The following is a 21,491-nucleotide window of genomic DNA, read 5'->3' as shown; positions in this document are numbered from 1 at the left end:
TTGGGAGGGCTGTCAGATAGCAAAAATTTGGAATATTGTGAACTCTATTTTTATAATGCAAGTTCTTGATGTGGCTTAGAAATTTCCCTCCCAATTTTTATCATGGATAATTTCAAACAAATCTAGAAATGCAGAGAATTGAAACCTATAAACTCTTTGTACAGACATAATCACATTATCATTATTAGACTTTATTATAAAAAATAACATAGTGTTCAGGTTTCCCTGAATCTCCCAATATCCAAAACAAGACATTGCACTTGGATGATATCTTTTTAAGTCTTTTTAAATTTATAGATTTATAAGTTATCTTTCAAAATGTATTTCCTTGCATGTTATTTGTTAGAGGGGAAGTTGTTTGTAAAATGGTAACATTCTGTCATTTTTTTCATTTGGAATATTTGCTTTTATATTTCCTTTTTATAAAGGACACACTATTTTGAAAATTTAAAAAAAAAACCACACTCTAATTATATCCAAAAATACAACTTACCTGTTTTTCATTTGACTCTTTATTACACTATTGGAACTATAATACAAATAAAATTACCGTCTTGTTAGAGCCATGAAGTTCTTCCTTTATTCCCACCCAAGTACCAGACCTACAATACACAAGGTAAATGTATTTACCTCTCTGTGCCAAAGTCCATAATGTTAGCATATAACCTTATATTACATCTGTCAATGTTTACAGAATTATCAGGAGTTTTAATTATATTGCATTTTGGAATAATTTAAAGTTTATATTCCATTACAGAAAAACAAAGAATATGTGAGCATTGCCAGTGGAGGATTTATGGGTAAGATTTTAACTTATTAATCCCTTTGCCTCCACTTTTCAGTGGAAATTATATTAATCAGAGCTGATTTGTAGTTAACTAAGTCAGTTAATGGGTATTTTCTCTCTTTAGTCATTCAGTATTTTCAGAAAAGACAAAGCCAGCAGAACATAGGTAATAGACAAATATAATAGGAAATTGATAAATATTTAATAGAAGACTCTTTAAATAGATGTGTTTAGTTAGCTTGTATTTGCAAAAGATATTTTTGTAAAGATGCCTGAATAACTAACTGCCCACATGACTTGCCTCTACAGAGGAGAAGTAGATAGGATCTAGGAAAGGAGTAGGAGGAATACTTTTCACTGTATCTGTATGTCCTTCCTACTCTTGCTTTTTAAATTTGTTTTTTTTTTATTTTATTTTTGAACTACTTGAAGATATTAGCTGCTAGAAAAATGTTGGCTCAATGGAATAAAACAAATAAGCTGATGTTTTCAAATCTGCAGACTAATATCTGGTAATCCAGGTTAGTAAAATAATTGACAAAATCTCTGCAGGCAATATTTGAGAATTTATGAAGAATTAGGTCAGAGTAATAACATTTAGAGTTTTCATTTTTTACAAGAGATGTCATTTAAGTGGACAGACTTGCAACTAGTAAATAAGTCCTGCAGTACTAATGTACAGTATAGTGAGTATAGGCAATGAAACTGTATTGTGATCATCAAACTTGCAAAGAGCCTAAATCTTCGTTATTACCGCCACAAAAAAGAAATGGTAATTACATTATCTTATGTCATAACTTAGTATTTTCAGATTAGTACTTGTTTCCTTCTTGTCCTTATGACATTAGCAAGGATCATGATTACCTCCCATATATCGTGGCCTGATAATTAATTATCTTTGAGGCTCAGACATAGAGTGATCTACAGAAGGGATTATTTTAATAAAGTGTTAAGCAAGTATTGGCCTAAAGGTATGAATTATTTATTTTCCAAGAAAAACTCTTTTTCCATAGCAGTTAATGCCTAGACTGCTTTTTTTTATTATGACAAAGATTAATTGATATCTCCTTATGGTAAAATAAAAGTCACCGTAGGTTTTTTTTCTTTCTTTTTTTTTAAATTAGAGTTTACATTCAATATTATTTTGTATTTGTTTCAGGTATAACAGTAAGTTTTCTATTAATCTTCTATGTCATAAGAAAATGTTGCTGAAATCATCTATTAATACTTGAAAGATTACCTTCCAAAAAGGAAAATATCAAGCCTATATATACAGTTATTGTCACCCACAGGATCAGTTAAGAAAAGCAATATATGCGTACAGAGGGCATTAAAAGGAAGGAGAAGAGGAAAGGAAGGCTTTCTGTGGCTTGAAGTCCTTTTCTCCTTTTCAGAAGGGCAGAAAGAAATACCTGTAATCATGTCTGTAGATCCTTTTTCATCCAGCTATGACATGTTTATTATACTTCTCTAGTAATGGATCTTTCCAAAGGGGTTGATTTGATGGGTTTTATTTTCTTCTCATTTATTTTAAGCATTGCAGCAGCACTTAGCAGATATTAATGTGGATGGACCAGAAAATGGATATGGCCATTGGATTGCTAGTACCTCAGGCTCAAGGAGCAGTATCAGTTCTTCTGTGGATGTAAGTGTATGGGTCAGATATGTCACCACATTAAGATAAATGCCCAGAAAAGGTGATTAACTCATAAACCCCACCATAACAGAAATAGGGTCAAAATTTTCAAACACATACAATGAGGAGTAATGTTATTGTGAAGTTACTGAGATGACTGAGCAGTTCTGCACAGTTAAACTAGCCTGGAGTGCAGGAGGTCTACCTGCTGATCCACATTTCTCCCTGTCCCACTGCAGTTTGGTATCACCTAGTGACAGTTTTCTGCTTCACCTGAAATATTCTGAGTTCTGTGATGAGCTAGCAGTCTCAAGTGAGCTTATTCTAGGAATCTCCCAATCAGTTTGGGCCAAGATAATACTGAGGCCAGTAGTCCCATTTCCTGCATACCATGTCTACTCCCCACCACAGACACAGACTAGAACTTTAGTCCACCCGTATTTGAGAATGGGTCATACAGAGGAAGAATGGAACCCACTGCCAGTTCCATAATATTTAAATTTTAGTTTTTGAGATGTACATTACTGCAGGATTTTATTATATTGGGTAAATTTATTTTTCTGTTCTACTTTAGAAATATTTAGGCAATAAGTCTTTTATACTTTTACAGTGATTCAGTTAAGTCAAATTAGATGTTATGAAATCACTAGAGGCCCAGTGCACGGATTCGTGCACTGGTGGGGTCCCTTAGCCTGGCCTGCACCGTCTTGCAATCCGGAACCCCTCAGGGGATGTCAGCCGGTTTCGGCCTGATCCTGTGGACTGAACATCTGTCCCCTGGTCAGTGTGCGTCATAGCGACCGGTCGTTTGGTTGCTTAGGCTTTTTATATAGATACTAGAGGCCCAGTGCACAAAAATTTGTGCACTCGGGAGGGGAGGGGGGGTCCCCCAGCCCAGCCTGTGCCCTCTCGCAGTCTGGGACCCCTCGGGAGATAACGACCTGCTGGCTTAGGCCTGCTCCCGGGTGGCAGAGGGCAGGCCCAATCCCTAGGTGCAGCCCCTGATGGGGTTCAGAGCAGGGCCGATCGGGGAATTGGGGCGCTGCCCCATCATGCACAGAGCAGGGCGGATCGGTAGGTTGCGATGCCACCCTCAGTCACGCTCAGGGTAGGGACGATTGGGGGGTTGGGGCGCCGCCCCCGTCACACTCAAGGCAGGGTCGATGGGGAGGTTGCGGCACCACCCCCTGTCACGCACAGAGCAGGGCAGATCAGGGGGTTTTTGTTGTTGTTGTTTTTCTATTATAGGAAAGGTGAGTGACAGCATGGATACTATACTGACCTGAGCTGTCAGAGTCTCTCCACATTGCTCTCGCATGCAATTTGAGATCCCATGGCTGCAGCCAACCACAACCCTTGGAAACATGCTGTAAATCATGGTTTTTTTACATCTGTATAATTTTCCATCAAATAGTGCCACAGTCTTTCCGCAGCAAGGGTTCAGGAATCTGGAGAAGGGGCTGCAACATAAATGGATAACTAGACAAAAAATATAAAGTTGGAAGGCATTTTGGGAGAGCCAGACTTTAACCAGCTCTCTAGTGGAGTGGCTCTAGTGACTAAGCTCCCTGAATCTCCGGACCCACGGCTTTTTATTTATTAACACATTTTGCCCTTTAGCAAAGCAGATATTCATATCAAAGGTAAGGTTTGGTAAACAGGGAAAGATTATCAGGTTAGGGAAAATGCCTGCAGCTGTTCATCAGCAGGTAATAATATGCAGATTTTCAGCCCTGCTGAAAATGTCCATCAGCCTTCTGATGAACTTCTCCCATTTATTATGCTAACTACTGTCCTTAGCCGCCAGCATATCCCCCTTTTTTTATTTTTTTTATTTAATAAATTTAACAAAAATGTATGCCATTTGCAGAGCTTGGGTCCTTTTAAGTTTTTTTTAAAATATATTTTATTGATTCTTTTACAGAGAGGAAGGGAGAGGGACAGAGAGTTAGAAACATTGATCAGTTGCCTCCTGCACACCCCCCACCAGGGACGGCCCGCAACCAAGGCACATGCCCCTGACCAGAACTGAACCCGGGACCCCTCAGTCCATAGGCTGACGCTCCATCCACCTAGCTAAACCAGCCAGGGCCCTTTTAAGATTTTTAAATTCAATGGAAAAGATTGAGTTCTTTCATGTCTTTTTAAATTGCTGCCAGGCATCAAAGGAACTAGTTTGCAGTAAACTCCTTTCTGGACCAACAGTTCTTTGAGTCCCCTTTCCAATTACTGTCCAACAGTTTTTTATGGGTTCCCTCTCAATTACTGTCCCCTGTGACATGACAGCAATGATATTTCTGTTCTGGATGGTGGACAAACGGTGAGCAATGGTAATGCAGGTCCGACCTTCTTTGGTTGGTCCTGGGCAATCTGCAGCGATGCACAGCTAATGACTGCTAGCATGGCAAGGTGTCTTCACCATCCCCCATCTCCGGACTGTTTTTCCTCTGTCTCGTCAGTGTATTGCTTGGGGCCACTGCTATCTGGGGCTGGAGTAGTCTGGTCAGTTCCTCTCTCGGATTCATTGTTGCAGGAATCCACATGGGCTTGCAGGAGTTTTCTGGAAATGTATAAGCATATTCTTGACCAAAGGTTAATACAGGGACCTTTCTATAAATTAGACTCTCAGGATCTTTTCATTTTTGCCAAACCATTTTCCTTTGGCTTATTCTGACACCATGGTAATTTCATGGGTGTCTTGCCATCAGCATTATAAGTGAAAAATTTTTAAAGTGAAGAAATTTTAAGTAATTAAGACTTCATGTAGTTTACTTACAGGAGATTACTCCACTACCCCCGTCCCCTTTTTTTGTTTTAAATAAGAGGCTTTTGGAAATCCTGCAATGCAGTCTTGATAGCTTTTAATTCAATTCTTTGCACAGAAGTATGACTGGTCTGAATTCATTGCATGATAAGCAGCTTTACTATGAGATGAATCATCAGTGAAAAATAATTAATGCTCCAGGAATAGGTTCCTGCCTAGTATAACTAAATTCCCCTGAATATTCACTTATTTCAATTTGCTAATTTAAATCAGTCTGAAATAAGGCTTATTTTCTAACTTTATTTGTCCTTGAGTGTTGACCGTAAATGACACTAATTGAATTTCTGCTATCAGTCTTTGAGTATACCCACATAAGCTTTGTTTAGAGAGGCAAAAATGCAAATTATTTACTTTTCTTTTTAAGGCTTAATACATTAACTTTTAATTATAGCTTTCCACATATTTGAAGGGCATTTTCCTTTATTTCCTACCAGAGTAATTTGTAGGCCACATTTAGTTTCTTTTAAAAAAAAACAAAAACTTTTTTTTTCTTTTAAGCAGAGCAACAAACATTCTTGCTTTTTGGATGTTGGCCAATACTGCTATGCCTACATTTCAAGTGACTCTCTTTTTACTTATGCTGACTTTATTAGTGATCAGATTTAATGCTTGAATAATAACCTTCAGTTTACCCTGTAAATAGCAGAAGAGATTTTAAAATTTTTTAATTTCTTCTTTTTATTAAGCTTAACATTTACTTTTAAACAGCGTTCTTTTTGGCTAGTGCTCATTTGCATACAAATGCAACTTTTTATGTTGGCCTTTGTTAAAGCCAACTGCTTATAAAAACATTGGCTTCTCATATAACTGAAATTATAAGATACTTTGATTATATTTTAAAAACCTAATTTATTAAGTAATTAAAGTAGGCATCTTTATTGAAAAAGCAAAGTAAGCAAACTTATACGTTGGATATATAAGGTACAGATGCCGTCCCATCCCCCAGCCTACTTAAAAGGCAGGCTGCCAGGGCTTTTTATCTTAAAATTCCATTGCTGAATCTTAATATTTAGTTCTTTGTCTTGCCCTTCCCTAGAGGTTGAAACTTTCATAACATTTAAAATATATGTATATAAATAAAATATAGTTATTTTTATTTGATAAAGCTTTCCATGTGATTTCAAGTATGTTAGATCGGCCTAATTCAGTTCAAAAATATTTCTTTTAAGAAGAGAGAATAAATCCTTGAGTCATTTCAGGGCCCTTGGAATGCCCAAAGTCATCTCTTGGTTAAATTCTTGAAATTTAACTTGGAAAGACCATCAAATATATATAACCTAAAAATTATATGCTTTTTGTAATTATTCTAAAAGATATCAATTAAATTTAAACTGGTTTTTATATTAAAAATTTGGTTCAGACTATAGAATTAATCCTCTTTTTTAATCAGACCTAGGTTTAAATTTTACCATACGTAGTACATATAATGACTACAGTATATTTTAAAATACTAGTTTCTCCAGAAAAAAATACAAGAATTATTTCTCAAAAATAAATTTCTATACTTTATGCATTTTGTTGCCACAACTATATAATTTCTCCCAATTTAATTTGAACTGCATTTTGTTACCACAACTATATAATTTCTCCTAACTTAATTTGAACTTTAAGCTCTTAGAAGCCTCAAATTTTAGGTGGCAAGTTAAATACTTAGCATTTCTCAGATTAGCAATAACTTCACATTTTTAAGAATATGATCAATTGGGGAAAAAGGAGACATATGTAAAACTTTAGACAATAAAAAAATAAAAAGAATATATTTCAAGTAAAATATAAGACATATTTAATTAATAGATTCAGATCTATCCTAGATTTTTCATATGAGGCAAACTCAGATTAATATTTCAATATTTTGTCATTTCAAAATACCTAGATATTTAATAAGTTTTATTATTTAATTCAGCAAACTCTAAAGCTTTAAGTTGCCAAGGACTCTGGAAAACCATGTTTCTGGCTGGCGAAAGGCAAGCTTGAAGCTATTTAAATGTACAGTCGCCGTATTCTTTTTTTAGAGGTTGCTGCTTCGGAACCAGCCCCCTCCTTCAACAAGGAGCAAACCCCCACTATCAATATACCTATAATTATAACTGAAAAGCTTCACTACAGATCCTTTATCTTAGTTATATTTATTTATCCATGTTTTAATAATTTTGAGATTTTAAAGCCAATTATTATTATTTAAGGCATTTTCTTTGGCAAATTCTGTAACAGAGATAACTTACTGACTTTCAATGGCCTTAAGGTTAACTTTGGAATGCGGTCCATTATTATTCAAAAACTGCCCTCTATTAATGGAAATACCAATCTTATTGCCCAAACTCAGCCTGTATTTTTTATTTTGGGTCATTTTTGCCATCTTTTTTCTTTTGAGAAAAACAGTCTTAGATTTATTCTAGATCATCCTTAAAGAGATTGAGCTCAGTTAAAAGTTATCCAAAATCAGACAGTGCACACGTTTTCTCTTAAACCAGCCTTTTTCTCTCCACGAGTACAGAAATCCCAGACGTCTCCCTTGAATTCTGCAAAATTTTAAATGACGGACCGGGAGATAAAAAACATGGCGAGAATGAGACTTTTTAATAGCACTCTCGGGAGTGGGCGTCCATTTTACAGTATCACCACATGTATCCCCACCCCCACATCCTGCTTGCATTGGGGAAATTCAGTAAATGACCTGGCCACATGCTGTTTCTTTCCTTATTAAATTAAAGGCATGCTAATAAACTAACAATAAACACATTAAACTAAACAAAAATGACAGATCAACAAACATTTAGACAAGACTTAATAAATCACAGTTCTTTTCCTGGAAATTTCTCTTCATAGTATTGACTACTCTTTTAAAATTATTTTAGCTAAACTCTGCCTGTCCCAAGGCATCATATGCTAATTTTCAAACAAAGCATCAGAGCCCCCTGGTGAGAGGGTTAATAGCTCTATCCTCTCTAGCTTCCTTTGAACCTCTTGACACCAGAAGCAGAGGATCTGGCGGGGCTTTTTCACTTATTACAGACTTTTGATCCTTAATACAAATTGGACGTTTAGCGATTTGAATAAGAACCCACATAATTACTGGCTGGTTTGGCTCAATGGATAGTGCATCAGCCTTCGGACTGAAGGGTCCCAGGTTCGATTCCCAGCCAGGGTACATGCCCTGGTTGCGGGCTCAATCCCCAGGTGGGGGCCTGCAGGAGGCAGCTGATCAATTATTCTCTCTCATCATTGATGTTTCTATCTCTCCTTCTCACTTCCTCTCTGAAAGCAATAAAAAAAACACACCCACATAATTAAATATGACAACGGCCCTCTTTTTCCTTGAGCCTGATTTATTGCACTTTTGACATTTTAATTTCTTTATTGTTATGCCCAGATTTCAAGATCCCCAATAGACCACACCAGGGAGTCAGCCGAGTCCGATGCAAAAGCAGAGAGTCTTTTATTCAAACCCGGGTTTGGCTCCCCTACCCTCTTTACCGACGCAGCAGCAAGTGGTAAAAAGAGAGGGCCAGCACTGTGGGGAGAGAGGTTTTATAGTAAGGGGAGGAGAGAGGACTGTGGGCCCTGCTGATTGGCCAGGCGCAAGTCGGTATCTCGTTACACAGGATATGGTCATATCTATGGCGCGCACTTCCCTTGATTGTCACTGGTTAGTTTAAAGAAGTCCTGGGTGTGGCTAGCAGAGGCTTGGGCTTCCGGGAAGAAGCCTTGCCAAACACATGGCTGCCCAAAGATGGAGGATACAGGGCAAGATGGAGGGCGTAGTCCTCGCCCTTTCACTTATAATTTTGCCTTTTCATCAAATCCTTCCCCATTATGGCCTGGCTTGAAAAAGATGTCCTTGCCCTCTTTTGGATCGCGACTTCCAAAGCTAGCACAAGCTTTACGTGCAGTGAATCTCCCCACCGAATTTTCAGTGATCCCCACCTTTACCGGTGGTCCTCTTCGCTCAGGTGAATGATCTTCTCCAGATGTCCCTCGGTGAGGTGCCATAAATGCCTTGGTTTTTTCACAGCTAGGGTTCAGGAATCTGGAGAAGGGCTGCCACATAAATGAATAGAGACTAGACAAGAAGTATAAATTTGGAAGGCATTTTTGGGGAGCCAAACTGAAATCAGCTCTCTAGTGGAGTGGCTCCCAAATGTCCGGACCTACAGCTTTTTTTTCACACATTTTGCCCTTTAGCAAAGCAGATATACATATCAAAGGTAAGGTTTGGTAAACAATAAAGGATTATCAGGTTAGGGCAGTGGTTGGCAAACTGCAGCTCGTGAGCCACATGCGGCTTTTTGGCCCCTTGAGTGTGGCTCTTCCTAAGCCTTAGAAGTACCCTAATTAAGTTAACAACAATGTACCTACCTATATAGTTTAAGTTTTAAAAATTTGGCTCTCAAAAGAAATTTCAATCGTTGTACTGTTGATATTTGGCTCTGTGACTAATGAGTTTGCCGACCACTGGGTTAGGGGAATTGCCCTCAGCTGTTTCACAGCAGCTAATAATATGCACGTCTTCAGCCCTGCTGAAGATGTCCATCAGCCTTCTGATAAACTTCTTGCATTTATTATGCTAACTACTGTTCTTAGCCTCCAGCAAAATAGTACCTAAATCCTAGACCACTTTCTGATTATTTCCTTCCCATAAATTCTGAAGAGGATTGGTACACTTTGAAACTTTGACACCTATCACCAACTTGCCTTCTAGGGTATATGGGAACAATTCTATGAAATAATTTAAAAATTATACTCACACCTATTAGGTATGCCAAGATAACCTAATTTTTGAGAAATTAGAGGCCTAAGTGAAAATGTTTTAAAAAGCAAAAATTTATAACAAATTAGTTGTTTAAAAATTTAGCTACATGAAATGATATGTTCATTACAGGCATCTCCCTCATTTTATTGCACTTTACTTAATTGCACTCTGCAGATTATTACTTTATTTTACAAATGGAAATATTGTAGCCACCTTGCATCAAGCAAATTGACTGGCATTTTCAAACAGCATTTGCTCACTTCATCTATCTCTGATATATTTTGGTAGTTCTCACAATATTTCAAAATCTTTCATTATTATATTTGTTATGGTTATCTGTGATCAGTGATCTTTGATGCTGTTATTGGTCATTGTTTTGGGCTGCCATGAACTGTGTCTGTATAAGACTGCAAACTTAAAAAAATGTGTGTGTTCTTACTGTCCTACCTATTGGGTTATTCCCCCATCTCTCTCTCTCTCTCTCTTTTCCGGCCTCTCTATTCTCTGATACAGCAATACTGAAATTAGGCCAATTGATAACCTACAGTGGTCTCTAAATGTTCCAAGTGAAAGGAAGAATCATAGGCCTCTCACTTTAAATCAAAAGCTAAAAATGGGCCCTAACTGGTTTGGCTCAGTGGATAGAGCGTCGGCCTGCAGACTGAAGGGTCCCGGGTTCGATTCCGGTCAAGGGCATGTACCTTGGTTGCGGGCACATCCCCAGTAGGGGGGTGTGCAGGAGGCAGCTGATCGATGTTTCTCTCTCATCAATGTTTCTAACTCTTTATTCCTTCTCCTTCCTCTCTGTAAAAAATCAATAAAATATATTTTAAAAAAATGATTAAGCTTAGTGAGGAAGGCATATTGAAAGCCAAGACAGGCTAAAAGCTAGATTCTTATGCCCAACAGCCAAGTTGTGGTGCAAATCGCAAGAGAATATGAAGTAAAAGTGAAGCCTGAACATGCCACTGTATTACTGCAGTCTCATTTCATGAATGGGGGAATTGCTTTTATGGATGAGCAAAGAAAGTGGTTTCTTGCAATGGAATCTCCTCTGGGTGAAAATGCTTTGAAGATTGTTGAGATGACAACAAAGGATTTAGGATACTATATAAACATATATAATACTAGGGACCCAGTGCATGAGTTCATGCACCTTGAAATAAACTGTGGGGCTCGAGGCTGCGGTGGGCACAGGGGCAGGTCTTGGCCCATCTTCCGTGCCCCTGCCCGGCCCCTTCTGCTGCGGCCCCCAGCCCCCTGTCTGCCGGCAGCCCCGTTCCCATGTGCTGACAGCACAGAAAGATTGGGGCTGGTGCCAGCAGCGGGTGCAAGCAGGGCTAGCGCTGTCAGCAGGGGCAATCGGGGCTGGCAGCCGCCTCTTGCACCTGCTGATGTCATGGAGTTATCGGGACCAGTGTCAGGCACCAGTAACAGGTGTGAGCGGTGGTTCCAGTACTGAATGTGGGTGCGAGTGGGGCCAGCGCCGTCAGCGGGTGCAAGTGCCAGGCAGGACCGCAGCGTGGGAGCAAAGAATTTCAGTAACCACCAGAGGCTCTCCCCAATGACAGTGACCAGCATCCCACCTTGGTCTGGTACCCCTGCTCACCTCCACCATCCCCCCCGCGGCCGCTGCCCGCCATGTTTCACACATGCCCCCTGGTGGTCAGTGCACATCATAGCAACCAGTTGTTTGATTGTTCTGCAGTTTGGTCTACTTGCATATTAGCTTTTTATTATATAGGATTTATGAATTTATGGTTTATATATACTAATAGTTGATAAACCAGCACCAGGGTTTGAGAGGACTTACTCCAATTTTTTAAAAATTTCTACTGTAGGTAAAATGCTTTCAAATAGCATTGCATGCTACAGAGAAATTGTTCATTGCATGCTACAGAGAAATTGTTCATTGCATGCTACAGAGAAATTGTTCATGAAAGGAAGAGTTAATCGATGTGGCAAACTTCATTACTATCTCATTTTAAGAAATTTCCAGTCACCCCTACCTTCAGCAACTGCCACCCTGAGCAGCCATCAGCATCAAAGCAAGACTACCAACAAAAAGATTACAACTCACTGAAGGCTCAGATGATGGTTAGCATGTTTTAGCAGTTAAATGTTTTTTAGTTAAAGAATACATTGCTTTTTAGACATAATGCTGTTGCATACTTAATAGACAACAGCATCGTATAAATATAACTTTTATATGCACTGGGAAGTAAAAAAATTTGTGTGAGTGTGACTCGTTTTATTGCCATATTCACTTTGTTGTAGTGATCTAGAACCGAACCCACAATATCTCTTGTATACTTTCGCTCATTTTTATAGAATAATCTGAATTAAGAAAAGCTCAAAAACTTGATTACTTGTTGAATAAGGAAGATAATTTCACACTCCACACATTTATATGTGCAATATATGTCCTCATTTTTTGTTTCTACCTTCCATTTCTAAAATGGTTTCACCTAGGGCTGCCATATCAAATTGATTGTGTGACTTAAACAACAGAAATTTTTTTCCTCAAAGTTAGGGAAGCTAGAGATTCATGATCAAAGGGTTGGCAGGTTTGATTTCTCCTGAGGCAGATTTGATTTTTCCTGAGGCCACCCTCTGGCTTGCAGATGCCACCTTCTTGGTCTGTCTGCACATGGCCTTTTTCTGTGTGGTGCACCCCTGGTGTTTCCCCCTCTTCTGTAAGGGCCCACTCATATGATCTCATTTAAACTTCATTACCTCTTTAAAGACACTATCTCCACATACAGTCACTTTCCGAAGTGTACTGAGAGTTAGGACTTAAGCATAGGAATTTAGGGAAGGGAGAGGGACACAATTCAGTCCATGACATTTAGATAACTTTTAGCAGTAGTGTGTCTGCTAATTGTTTGGAGAGAAGTTCTTTAGTAATTTATTTATTTATTTATTTTTCAGGGAGAATCTTCTAATGGCTTAAATGATAGAGGAATGAAATCACTAGTAAATAAAATGACTATTGCTTTGAAGACAAAATCCGTTAATGTCAGGGAAAAAGTTATCAGTTTTATTGAGAATACATCAGCTCCTGTGGATCGGTGAGTTGCTTATACAGCATGAGTTTATGATGAGTAATTAAAACTAAAAAGTATCTTACAGTAAATATTAGTTGACTCAAATGTGTTCTAGAAAAGGATCATAAAGTACATTTTTTAAGTATATGGTTTCAGTTTCCATTATAATTATAAGATGTTCTATATTGCTGTAAAATTTGTCTACAGATTACTTTTTTTTCTCTCCTACTGCTGAGAATAAGGTGCAAGTAATGATTCTGCCCCTTCATGCCGTTTAAAAAAAATATATTCAAATGTCATTTTATGTTTTACTCTTCATATGGTAGCTGCTTCCCACATGGCAAATGTTTGAGAATCAACTACCAAATGGAATAATCTCTGCAGGAGCCTCTTCCTCTGCTTTTGGAATTTAAAACCTAGAAAATCTGGTCATGCTAAATAAAGCAGAAATACATTTTCTGAAGTTCAATAGTTGAGATCTTCATAGAATTTTGTTCACAGAATATAAGAGACCCTTAGCTTCCCATGACTTACAAATGAAAGACATAGCCAACAAATAATAAGCAAATTTATCTGTTACATTGTTTCTTACTGGAATTGTGAGTACACAATATATTTTTGTCCACACATTGATCTTTCTTGTTCCTAGAGTTCAAAGCTAACCTAATAATTCAGTGCAGAATTTGTTTCTAAGCAAGCTTGATCTTGGCAGTGTGTTACAGTATTTAATTTCACTCATGTTTTACTTGCAGTGTCCTAGGAAAGTTGAAAGTTGACTTTAAGAACTAAATGTCAGGAATTTACTATTTGTCACTTTTTTATTTTTTTTATTTTTTTATTTTTTTTATTTTTTAAATATATTTTATTGATTTTTCACAGAGAAGAAGGGGGGGAGAGAGAGAGAGAGAGTTAGAAACATCGATGAGTGAGAAACATCAATCAGCTGCCTCTTGCACATCCCCCACCGGGGATATGCTCACAACCCAGGTACATGCCCTTGACCGGAATCGAACCCGGGACCTCTCAGTCCGCAGGCTGACACTCTATCCACTGAGCCAAACCAGTTTTGGCGACTTTTTTAAGTACATATACATACAAAAATATATGTTTTCCCATCCAGTAAATAGTAAAGAAGAAAATAGGTTGTTTTCACTAATCCAAAAAAATGTATCTTGTCTAAAATGGTTAACTGGTAAATAATGTTAAAGTGTTTTACCACAAAATAGTTCTTTTGCTCATTAAATTATATGTCTGCTCTTAAAAGCCTTTAACATTTTTACTTTTAACTAGTGCATTTTGAATTACAGTACTACTATTGCTACATTTTATAGCCTGAAAATTAAATATTTTTATTTTAAAATTCATTAATTTTATTTTAAAATGAAATAGTGATAACTTTAAATGAAAAGACTTTGTTAAGGAGTCACTTGAGACAGGCTTTTAAAATTTTTCTTTGTGCTTTGGATGATTGAAACATCTTCTTTATAATGTACACTCTGGGTTAGAAAAACTGATTGTGATTTGTTTTAAAACTGTTGTGGTTTTATAATCATTTTGTTCTGTGCTCTGCCTCAATTTGCTGTAGAATGTCTTTCAATCTTCCTTGGCCAGACAGAACATGTACAGAGCGGTAAGCCAATGAGTAGAGCAGCTTTGTTGGGCCATCCTTTCCTTTAGCATGCTTTATGCTGTCTATAAGCCTCACGCCGTCTTGGCTAAAATTTCATGTAGCTGTTTCAAATGCTGAACTTTTCTCATTCTGCTTTTAGGAGTACATGTGATGCTGATCTCTTTTTGGTTTTTGCTTTAATCATTAAAAAAATGTTTTCTTGCATGCTTCCTTGTATCTCCCATTCCTCAAATGAAAAGCAAGTGCATTTGAATCCAAGAACTTCATAAACCTGCAGCTTTTATTCTGAGACAGAGGGAGGTAAAACAAAGAAAATAAGTAGTTTCAGAGTTGACAGGCTATTTAGCTTGGGAGATCATTTACTTCTGTGTCCTGCCCTAATGGTAGAGAAAATTATAGTACCTGGGGAAAAAAGCACAATTCATGGTTCAAAATTTTGGATAATTCATGTTCATTATGTCATCTGTGATAATAAAAGCGTAATATGCAAATTGACAGAACAGTGGAATGACTGTCCAGACAACCTTCTGGATGAAGCCGGGACTGCAAAGGCCTACTCTTGCACAAATTTCATGCATAGGGCCTCTAGTTTTATGATATTTTAGATTTTTCTTAATAAAGTGTATGTATTTAGGTTCATGAGTTAACATATAAATTGGTTCCAAAGAACCACAGTTCTGGAGTCCTGCCTTTGGTTTTCATTGAAAGAAATTGTCATGATGGACATATTAATGTATTACCCATCTCTTCTCTGCCTCATTGAGATGGGCTGTTTGTCATTAGATCCCATAAATTTGAAAGGATCTTCAATTAGGATGAACAAAAGAATTTTACTTACTTAATAATTGTATATGGCTTAACAGTTTTTATACTCAGAGTGTTTCTGCAATTTAAATTAGAATATCAATTATAGCAATACCTATGAACATTTTAAAAGAAAATCTTGTCATACTTTGAATGTAAGTTAAGCTTTAGAATAATGGACTTGACTTTTTCTCAGGTCATTTCAATATTCCCAGTGACTAGAAATATAATTTTTAAAAACAATAGCTTACTCTCAACTTATTGATAAGGGTTTTTATTTGCTATGACTGTTCGTATAGAGAACCCTTTACAAGGGTTTCTATTATAATTTTATCTAAGACTATTTTAAAGGAAATTGCATCTTTTAAAATTATAATGTTTGTGAATTACCATTCTATTTTCTCTTATTATACAACCATTGAATTCATCTGATTTTATTTAACTCCCAAGTTTTCTCCCAGATTCTTAATTAAAAAAAAAAAATTAAATTATCTTCTCTGCTCCAAAGGCAGATATACCTATTTTGAAAGTAAAATTCTGTGAAATGTTGGAATGAAATGTTAGCTTCTTCTGAGCTTAGCAAATTAAGTAAAAACCTTGTCAAACTATTTTGTAGATGCTTCTGTTATATTTTTACTAAGAAAGAATAGATATGCTGCTTTAAAAAAGAAGTCCATCCATTGAGTTTTATTAATTTTTAGCCATTCTTTTAAGAACCATCTCAGTAATCTTTAGCAATCTTCTTATAAAAACTCCATTGTATTTTTTTTTCTATTTGTCTCTTCAGATACTTGGTTTCTGATTCAAGCATTCACTATAAACATTACCTTTATTACTTTCTATGTTGTAGCAAGCAGTTTATGCTTTAATATCAGGAGAGAAGCAATAATTTAAATCTCATATAATTTTATAATCTAGACTAGAGGCCCAATGCACAGGATTCGTGCACTGGTGTGGGGTGTGGCCTGTGGAGATTGGCCTGCTCATTCTGGTGAGCGGAGCGACTGTGGACCCGCCCCCTGAGTGGCTGCTCTTGCTGCAAGAGCAGCTGCTCATCCCAGTCAGCCCAAGCGGTGCTCCCACTGTGGGAGCGCACTGACCACCAGGGGGCACCTCCTGCATTGAGCGTCTGCCCCCTGGTGGTCAGTACGCATCATAGCGACTGGTCTACTGGTCATTCTGCTCATTCCACTGTTTGGTTGCTGGGCTTTTATTAGATAGGATTGCACTAAAGTATCCTTAGATAAAGCTATATTATCTTTATCTTTGCCTTTTGTAAGAAAGCTGAATCTGAGTTTCATAGGTTTTTGAATTTTTATCTAACGAGAATAGTTTGATAATTTATAGGATAATTTTACATTAGATTTATTTTAACATAAGCTCAAATTATTTTATGATTTAAATTTAACCAAAATGTAAGCTATGTAGTGATTAACCTAACTTATAATTCCCAAAGAATGTCTGGTTATACACTCTACTCAAATTTTCTGTTGAGGAAATTTAAGCCTTTCAACAAAATTAGGTTGTGATAAGATTTTTATTGATGAAATGTATTAGAAAAGTATTTAAAATACATGTTTGATATCCATCTTGTGGAAAAATTGAATTCTAAGGCTAAGTAAAGATAGTGTAACTTGATTTTTTCCCCACTTTGGACTCTCTTCATACTATATCCTACAAATAATAAAATGTTTATTCCCCAAAGTATTTTGTTAAAATTATCTGCAAAGTAATGAGGTTAAGTTTTTATGTTAAAAAAGAGGTTAATACTTCCTGCAGAACTAACCAATTTTGAGTTTACATGTTGTTTAGGCTTCTTTCACTTGAATAAGAAAGACAGATTCATTTCATGGCTTACTTATGTTTATGTCTTAGAAGTAGAATCTTAGTTTCTATTAAAATTAAAGTAACAATAATAAAAAATGGGAGGAAAAACCTTAAGACACTTGCACACCCCTATGAAAACTTTAAGCACTCCTAGAATTTGAATGTTTGCTTCCTTAATCTATATTGTCTAACAAACATGTATGTTGCACTTGCTATATACCACGCATTGTCCTGAGAGCTTTAAAAAATGTTAACTGGCTTGCCCAGCCAGCATGGCTCAGTAGTTGAGTGTCAGCCTATGAACCAGGAGGATATGGTTTGATTCCTGGTCAGTGCACATTTCTGGTTGTGGGCTCAATCCCCAGTGTGGGGTGTACAGAAGGCAGCTGATCAATGATTCTCATCATTGATGTTTCTATCTCTCTCCCTCTCTGAAATCAGTGTGTAATTACACACACACAGTATTAAATGGTTTAATTCTTATAACCATAAAGGGTAGATGTTATTTTACAGATGAGAAAACAGAATCACAGAGAGGTTTAATAACTTCTCGAAGGCCACACAGAACTAAGCATTGTTTTCTTATCTTCACCCGAGGACATGCTTAGAGAGAGGGAGGGGGAGAGGAGAAATATCGATGTGAGAGAGAACGTCAATTAGTTTCCTTACGTAAGTGCCACAACCCAGGTATGTGTTCTGACTGGGAATTGAGCCAGCAACCTTTCGGAATTGAGCCAGCAACCTTTTGAGCCAACTGAGCCACTCTGGCTGGGCTAAGCCTTGGTTTATAATGAATATTAAAATTGCTTCAAATTTAATATTTACAGATTTGAAAACATTCAGCCACCAAGTCCTTTTTTGCTAACTTTTGCTAACATTTTCTTATCTTGTTTCAATTCCCTTAACATAGCTATCCTAAAACTGGGTTGTACGTGGGCAAAGAACATTTACATTTGTTTGAGTAGTCAAATGATACTTGGTTAAAATGTTTAATAACTTATGTGATGATTCCCCCCCCCCCCCCCCCCCAAAATTCTTTGAATATAGGCATGTGAGCAGCAGTGACAGAGTGGGCAAGCCTTACCGTGGTGTGAAACCTGTGTTCAGCATTGGGGATGAAGAAGAGTACGACACAGGTGTAGTACTACACTTACTTATAGATTTCTTTCCTCAGGCACCAGGAGTGATTATAAAGATTATTTTGGGAGTAGCAAACAACTGCTTTAAAAAAAAAAAAAAAGACACAGTGCCCAGCCGGTGCGGTTCAGTGGTTCAGTTTGCAGTCAGGGCACATGCCCAGGTTGCGGGCTCTATTCCCTGTTTGGCAGCCAATCAATGACTGTCTCTCATCATGGATGTTTCTCTCTCTCCCTCTCCTTTCCACTCTGAAATCAATAAAAATATATTAAAAAAGAAAAAAGACACAGATTCTGTAGAGGAAATTTAAGACTGTTTTGTTTTTTTATTAAAAGTTCATTTGAAATATCTGAGGTTCTGCCTATTAGAAATCCAAGGCGAAATGTTGCATAGCCAGTTGATTATAGGAGCCTTTAATTGAGGAGACAAGTCTAAGTTGGTGATAATTTCAGAATCATCAGTGTACAAATAGTATTTAAATCCATGGGATTGAATTTAAAACCCCTGATCCATCCACCTAGGAGATTGAGAGTTGTGGGACCAAAGTTCAGGGAATTCCAAAACAGTCATTTGAAGAACCTTTTGAAACTAGAGGCAATATTTTAAAGGGCCACAAGATGGGGATATTGTGTCAGGGAAATTTGTCATCCTCCATGTGGTTGGTTGTCTTTATATTTTAAAAAAGAATTTATTACTTTGGTTCATAATCCCACTGCCAGATTATCCTGGTTAAGTAATCATAATATTAATATGTATATTAAGTTAGAAAAAATAAAACAGTACATAAATGTACGAAATATGAAAAAACTCCCATATCTCACCTTGCCTTTTCCAGTTAGTAATACATGTTGCATATTTTCTATCTCAGCCCGTATACCTCTTCAATTATTTTTCTATCATGTGAACCTACCATAATTTATTTATTTTATCTTCTTCCATTGACATTTTAATTTTTATTTCTGATTCAAATGACAACGGATTTTTTAAAAATATATTTTATTGACTTTTTCAGAAAGGAAGGGAGAGGGATAGAGAGTTATAGTAACATCGATAAGAGAGAAACACCGATCAGCTGCCTCCTGCACACCCCCTACTGGGGATGTGCCTGCAACCAAGGCACATGCCCTTGACCGGAATCGAACCTGGGTCCCTTCAGTCTGCAGGCTGACGCTCTATCCACTGAGCCAAACCAGTTAGGGCAACAACGGATGTTTTTATACATATATGAACATGAACTTTTGCAAGTACATCCAGATGGTAAATTCTTGGCAGTAAGATTGCTAGGTTACACTGGGGGGTAAGGGAGGGTAGGGGTTTGTCAAGGGCGGGGGGGAAAAAAGGACACTTATGTAATACCCTTTGTAATACTTTAAGCGAAAAATAAAAAAAAATAAAAAAAATAAAAAAAAGATTGCTAGGTTACAGGGAATCACATTTGACATTTTAATCTATGTTATAAAATCACCTTCCAGAAAACTTGCATTGCAGTAAATGTAATTTTCTACCTCCTATTTCTAATTTGTTTCTTTTGCTCCTTTTCCCCCACCCTCTCTGTTGCCATCATCCTGTTATGTATCTTTCCCTGAATATCTCAACTCCTTCCATTAACAAATGAATGAATAAATTATGGTTTGTTTACATAAATCATACACACACATATTTATACTATGGAAAACTGCACAGTAATGAAAATGAGAAAACTAGAGCTATGTGTGTCAACATGGATACATTTTATAATGTTGGGAACGGGGTAGCCATTACAAAAGAATACAATTGAATAGTCTACTTGTATAAATTTTACTTAAAATACAAAATACTACTCTATATTATTTAGGGATATTTATACATAGTTAAACATTAACTATATGCAAATATAGTTAAAGTATGGAACTGGTAACACTAAACTTGATAGTCACTATTTCTTAGGAAGGAAGAGGAGTGTGATTAGGGAAGAGGAATGTAGATATATGAGATTTCCTTTTTTATTGTATCTTTACTAGAGGCCTGGTGCATGGATTCGTGCACCAGTGGGTCCCTTCGCCTGGCTTGCACCCTCTTGCAATCCGGGATCCCTCGGGGGATGTCAGACTGCCAGTTTCAGCCTCATCCCCGCAGGCCAGACTGAGGGACCCCACAGGTGCATGAATCTGCACAGGACCTCTAGCATGCATATAAGATCTTTGGTTAACCTCTTCACGCCCTCTCCCCTTCCCACTTCCTTCTGAGATTCATCAGCCTATTTCATGTTTCCATGCCTGTGCATTGAGCATCTGCCCCCTGGTGGTCAGTGCATGTCATAGCTACTGGTCAAATGGTCGATTAGGCTTTTAGAGATATAGATATTTTGAAATATTTATTAAAAAGCAAAGGGAAGAACATTTATAATTATTAATCCTAGGGACCATAATTTCTTTTTCTTAAATGAGAAGAACAAAATAATTACGTTGTTTTCTATTTCTCTCATGAAAATAATATAGATTTTTACTTATCTATCCCAGGTTGGATTTGTTGTTTTTGTTTTCCTTAAAATCTGGAACCAGCAAGAGAAAAAGAACTCTGCTGTATTTGCCCTCAAAATAGGTGTTCATTGTTGGAAAATTCAGCCATCTCTCTACAGACCAGTCAGATTTCATAGTTATGCTATCTAAATAAAAATGTTTAAATTTCTTAGATAGTTTAATCTCAGTATTTTCACCTGACTTTTTCTTATCATATAGAGCAATTTTTCATAATATTATTTTTGTATTAGTATTTGTGGCATAAGGAAATATAGTAGCAGCATTAGAATTAAGTCCTAGCTGGTTTGGCACAGTGGATAGGCATTGGCCTGCGGACCGAAGGGTCCTGGGTTTGATTCTGACCAAGGGCACATGCCCAGGTTGTGGGCTCAATCCCTAGTAGGGGGCATGCAGGAGGCAGCCGATCATTGATCCTCTTTCATCATTGATGTTTCTATCTCTCCCTCTTCTTCTCTGAAATAAATAAAAATAAAAGAATTGACTAGTGTGTTTTTTTCAAAGTACTACTGAAATTGTTTTTCAAGCTGTTA

At 37.1% G+C, this 21,491-nt stretch overlaps 1 protein-coding gene and 1 non-coding gene across 4 annotated transcripts in view; one reads left to right on the top strand and one right to left on the bottom strand.

Moving 5' to 3' along the window:
* Positions 1-21,491, top strand: part of TBC1D23 (TBC1 domain family member 23) — a 78,983-nt gene that overhangs the window by 52,109 nt on the left and 5,383 nt on the right. For 2 of the 3 annotated variants that reach the window (XM_070406087.1, XM_070406089.1), the window contains 5 exons: positions 758-800; positions 2,323-2,432; positions 12,929-13,068; positions 14,630-14,674; positions 18,353-18,441. In XM_070406087.1, coding sequence (XP_070262188.1) covers positions 758-800; positions 2,323-2,432; positions 12,929-13,068; positions 14,630-14,674; positions 18,353-18,441 — 427 coding nt within the window. The remainder of the gene's footprint in view (positions 1-757; positions 801-2,322; positions 2,433-12,928; positions 13,069-14,629; positions 14,675-18,352; positions 18,442-21,491) is intronic. The other variant, XM_070406088.1, reaches the window with a different exon arrangement.
* On the bottom strand, positions 3,664-3,793 carry LOC139004685 (small nucleolar RNA SNORA44). The gene has a single exon (XR_011470532.1). It is a non-coding gene; the product is annotated as a small nucleolar RNA SNORA44 (small nucleolar RNA).

This window comes from Myotis yumanensis, unplaced genomic scaffold (genome assembly GCF_028538775.1).
Source record: "Myotis yumanensis isolate MYYU_CA2020_CCGP unplaced genomic scaffold, mMyoYum1.0.hap1 SCAF_2, whole genome shotgun sequence".
In the NCBI taxonomy this organism is placed as follows: Eukaryota; Metazoa; Chordata; class Mammalia; order Chiroptera; family Vespertilionidae; genus Myotis; species Myotis yumanensis.
The sequence above is the reverse complement of the archived record's forward strand: the minus strand, read 5'-3'. Positions and strand labels throughout refer to the sequence as shown.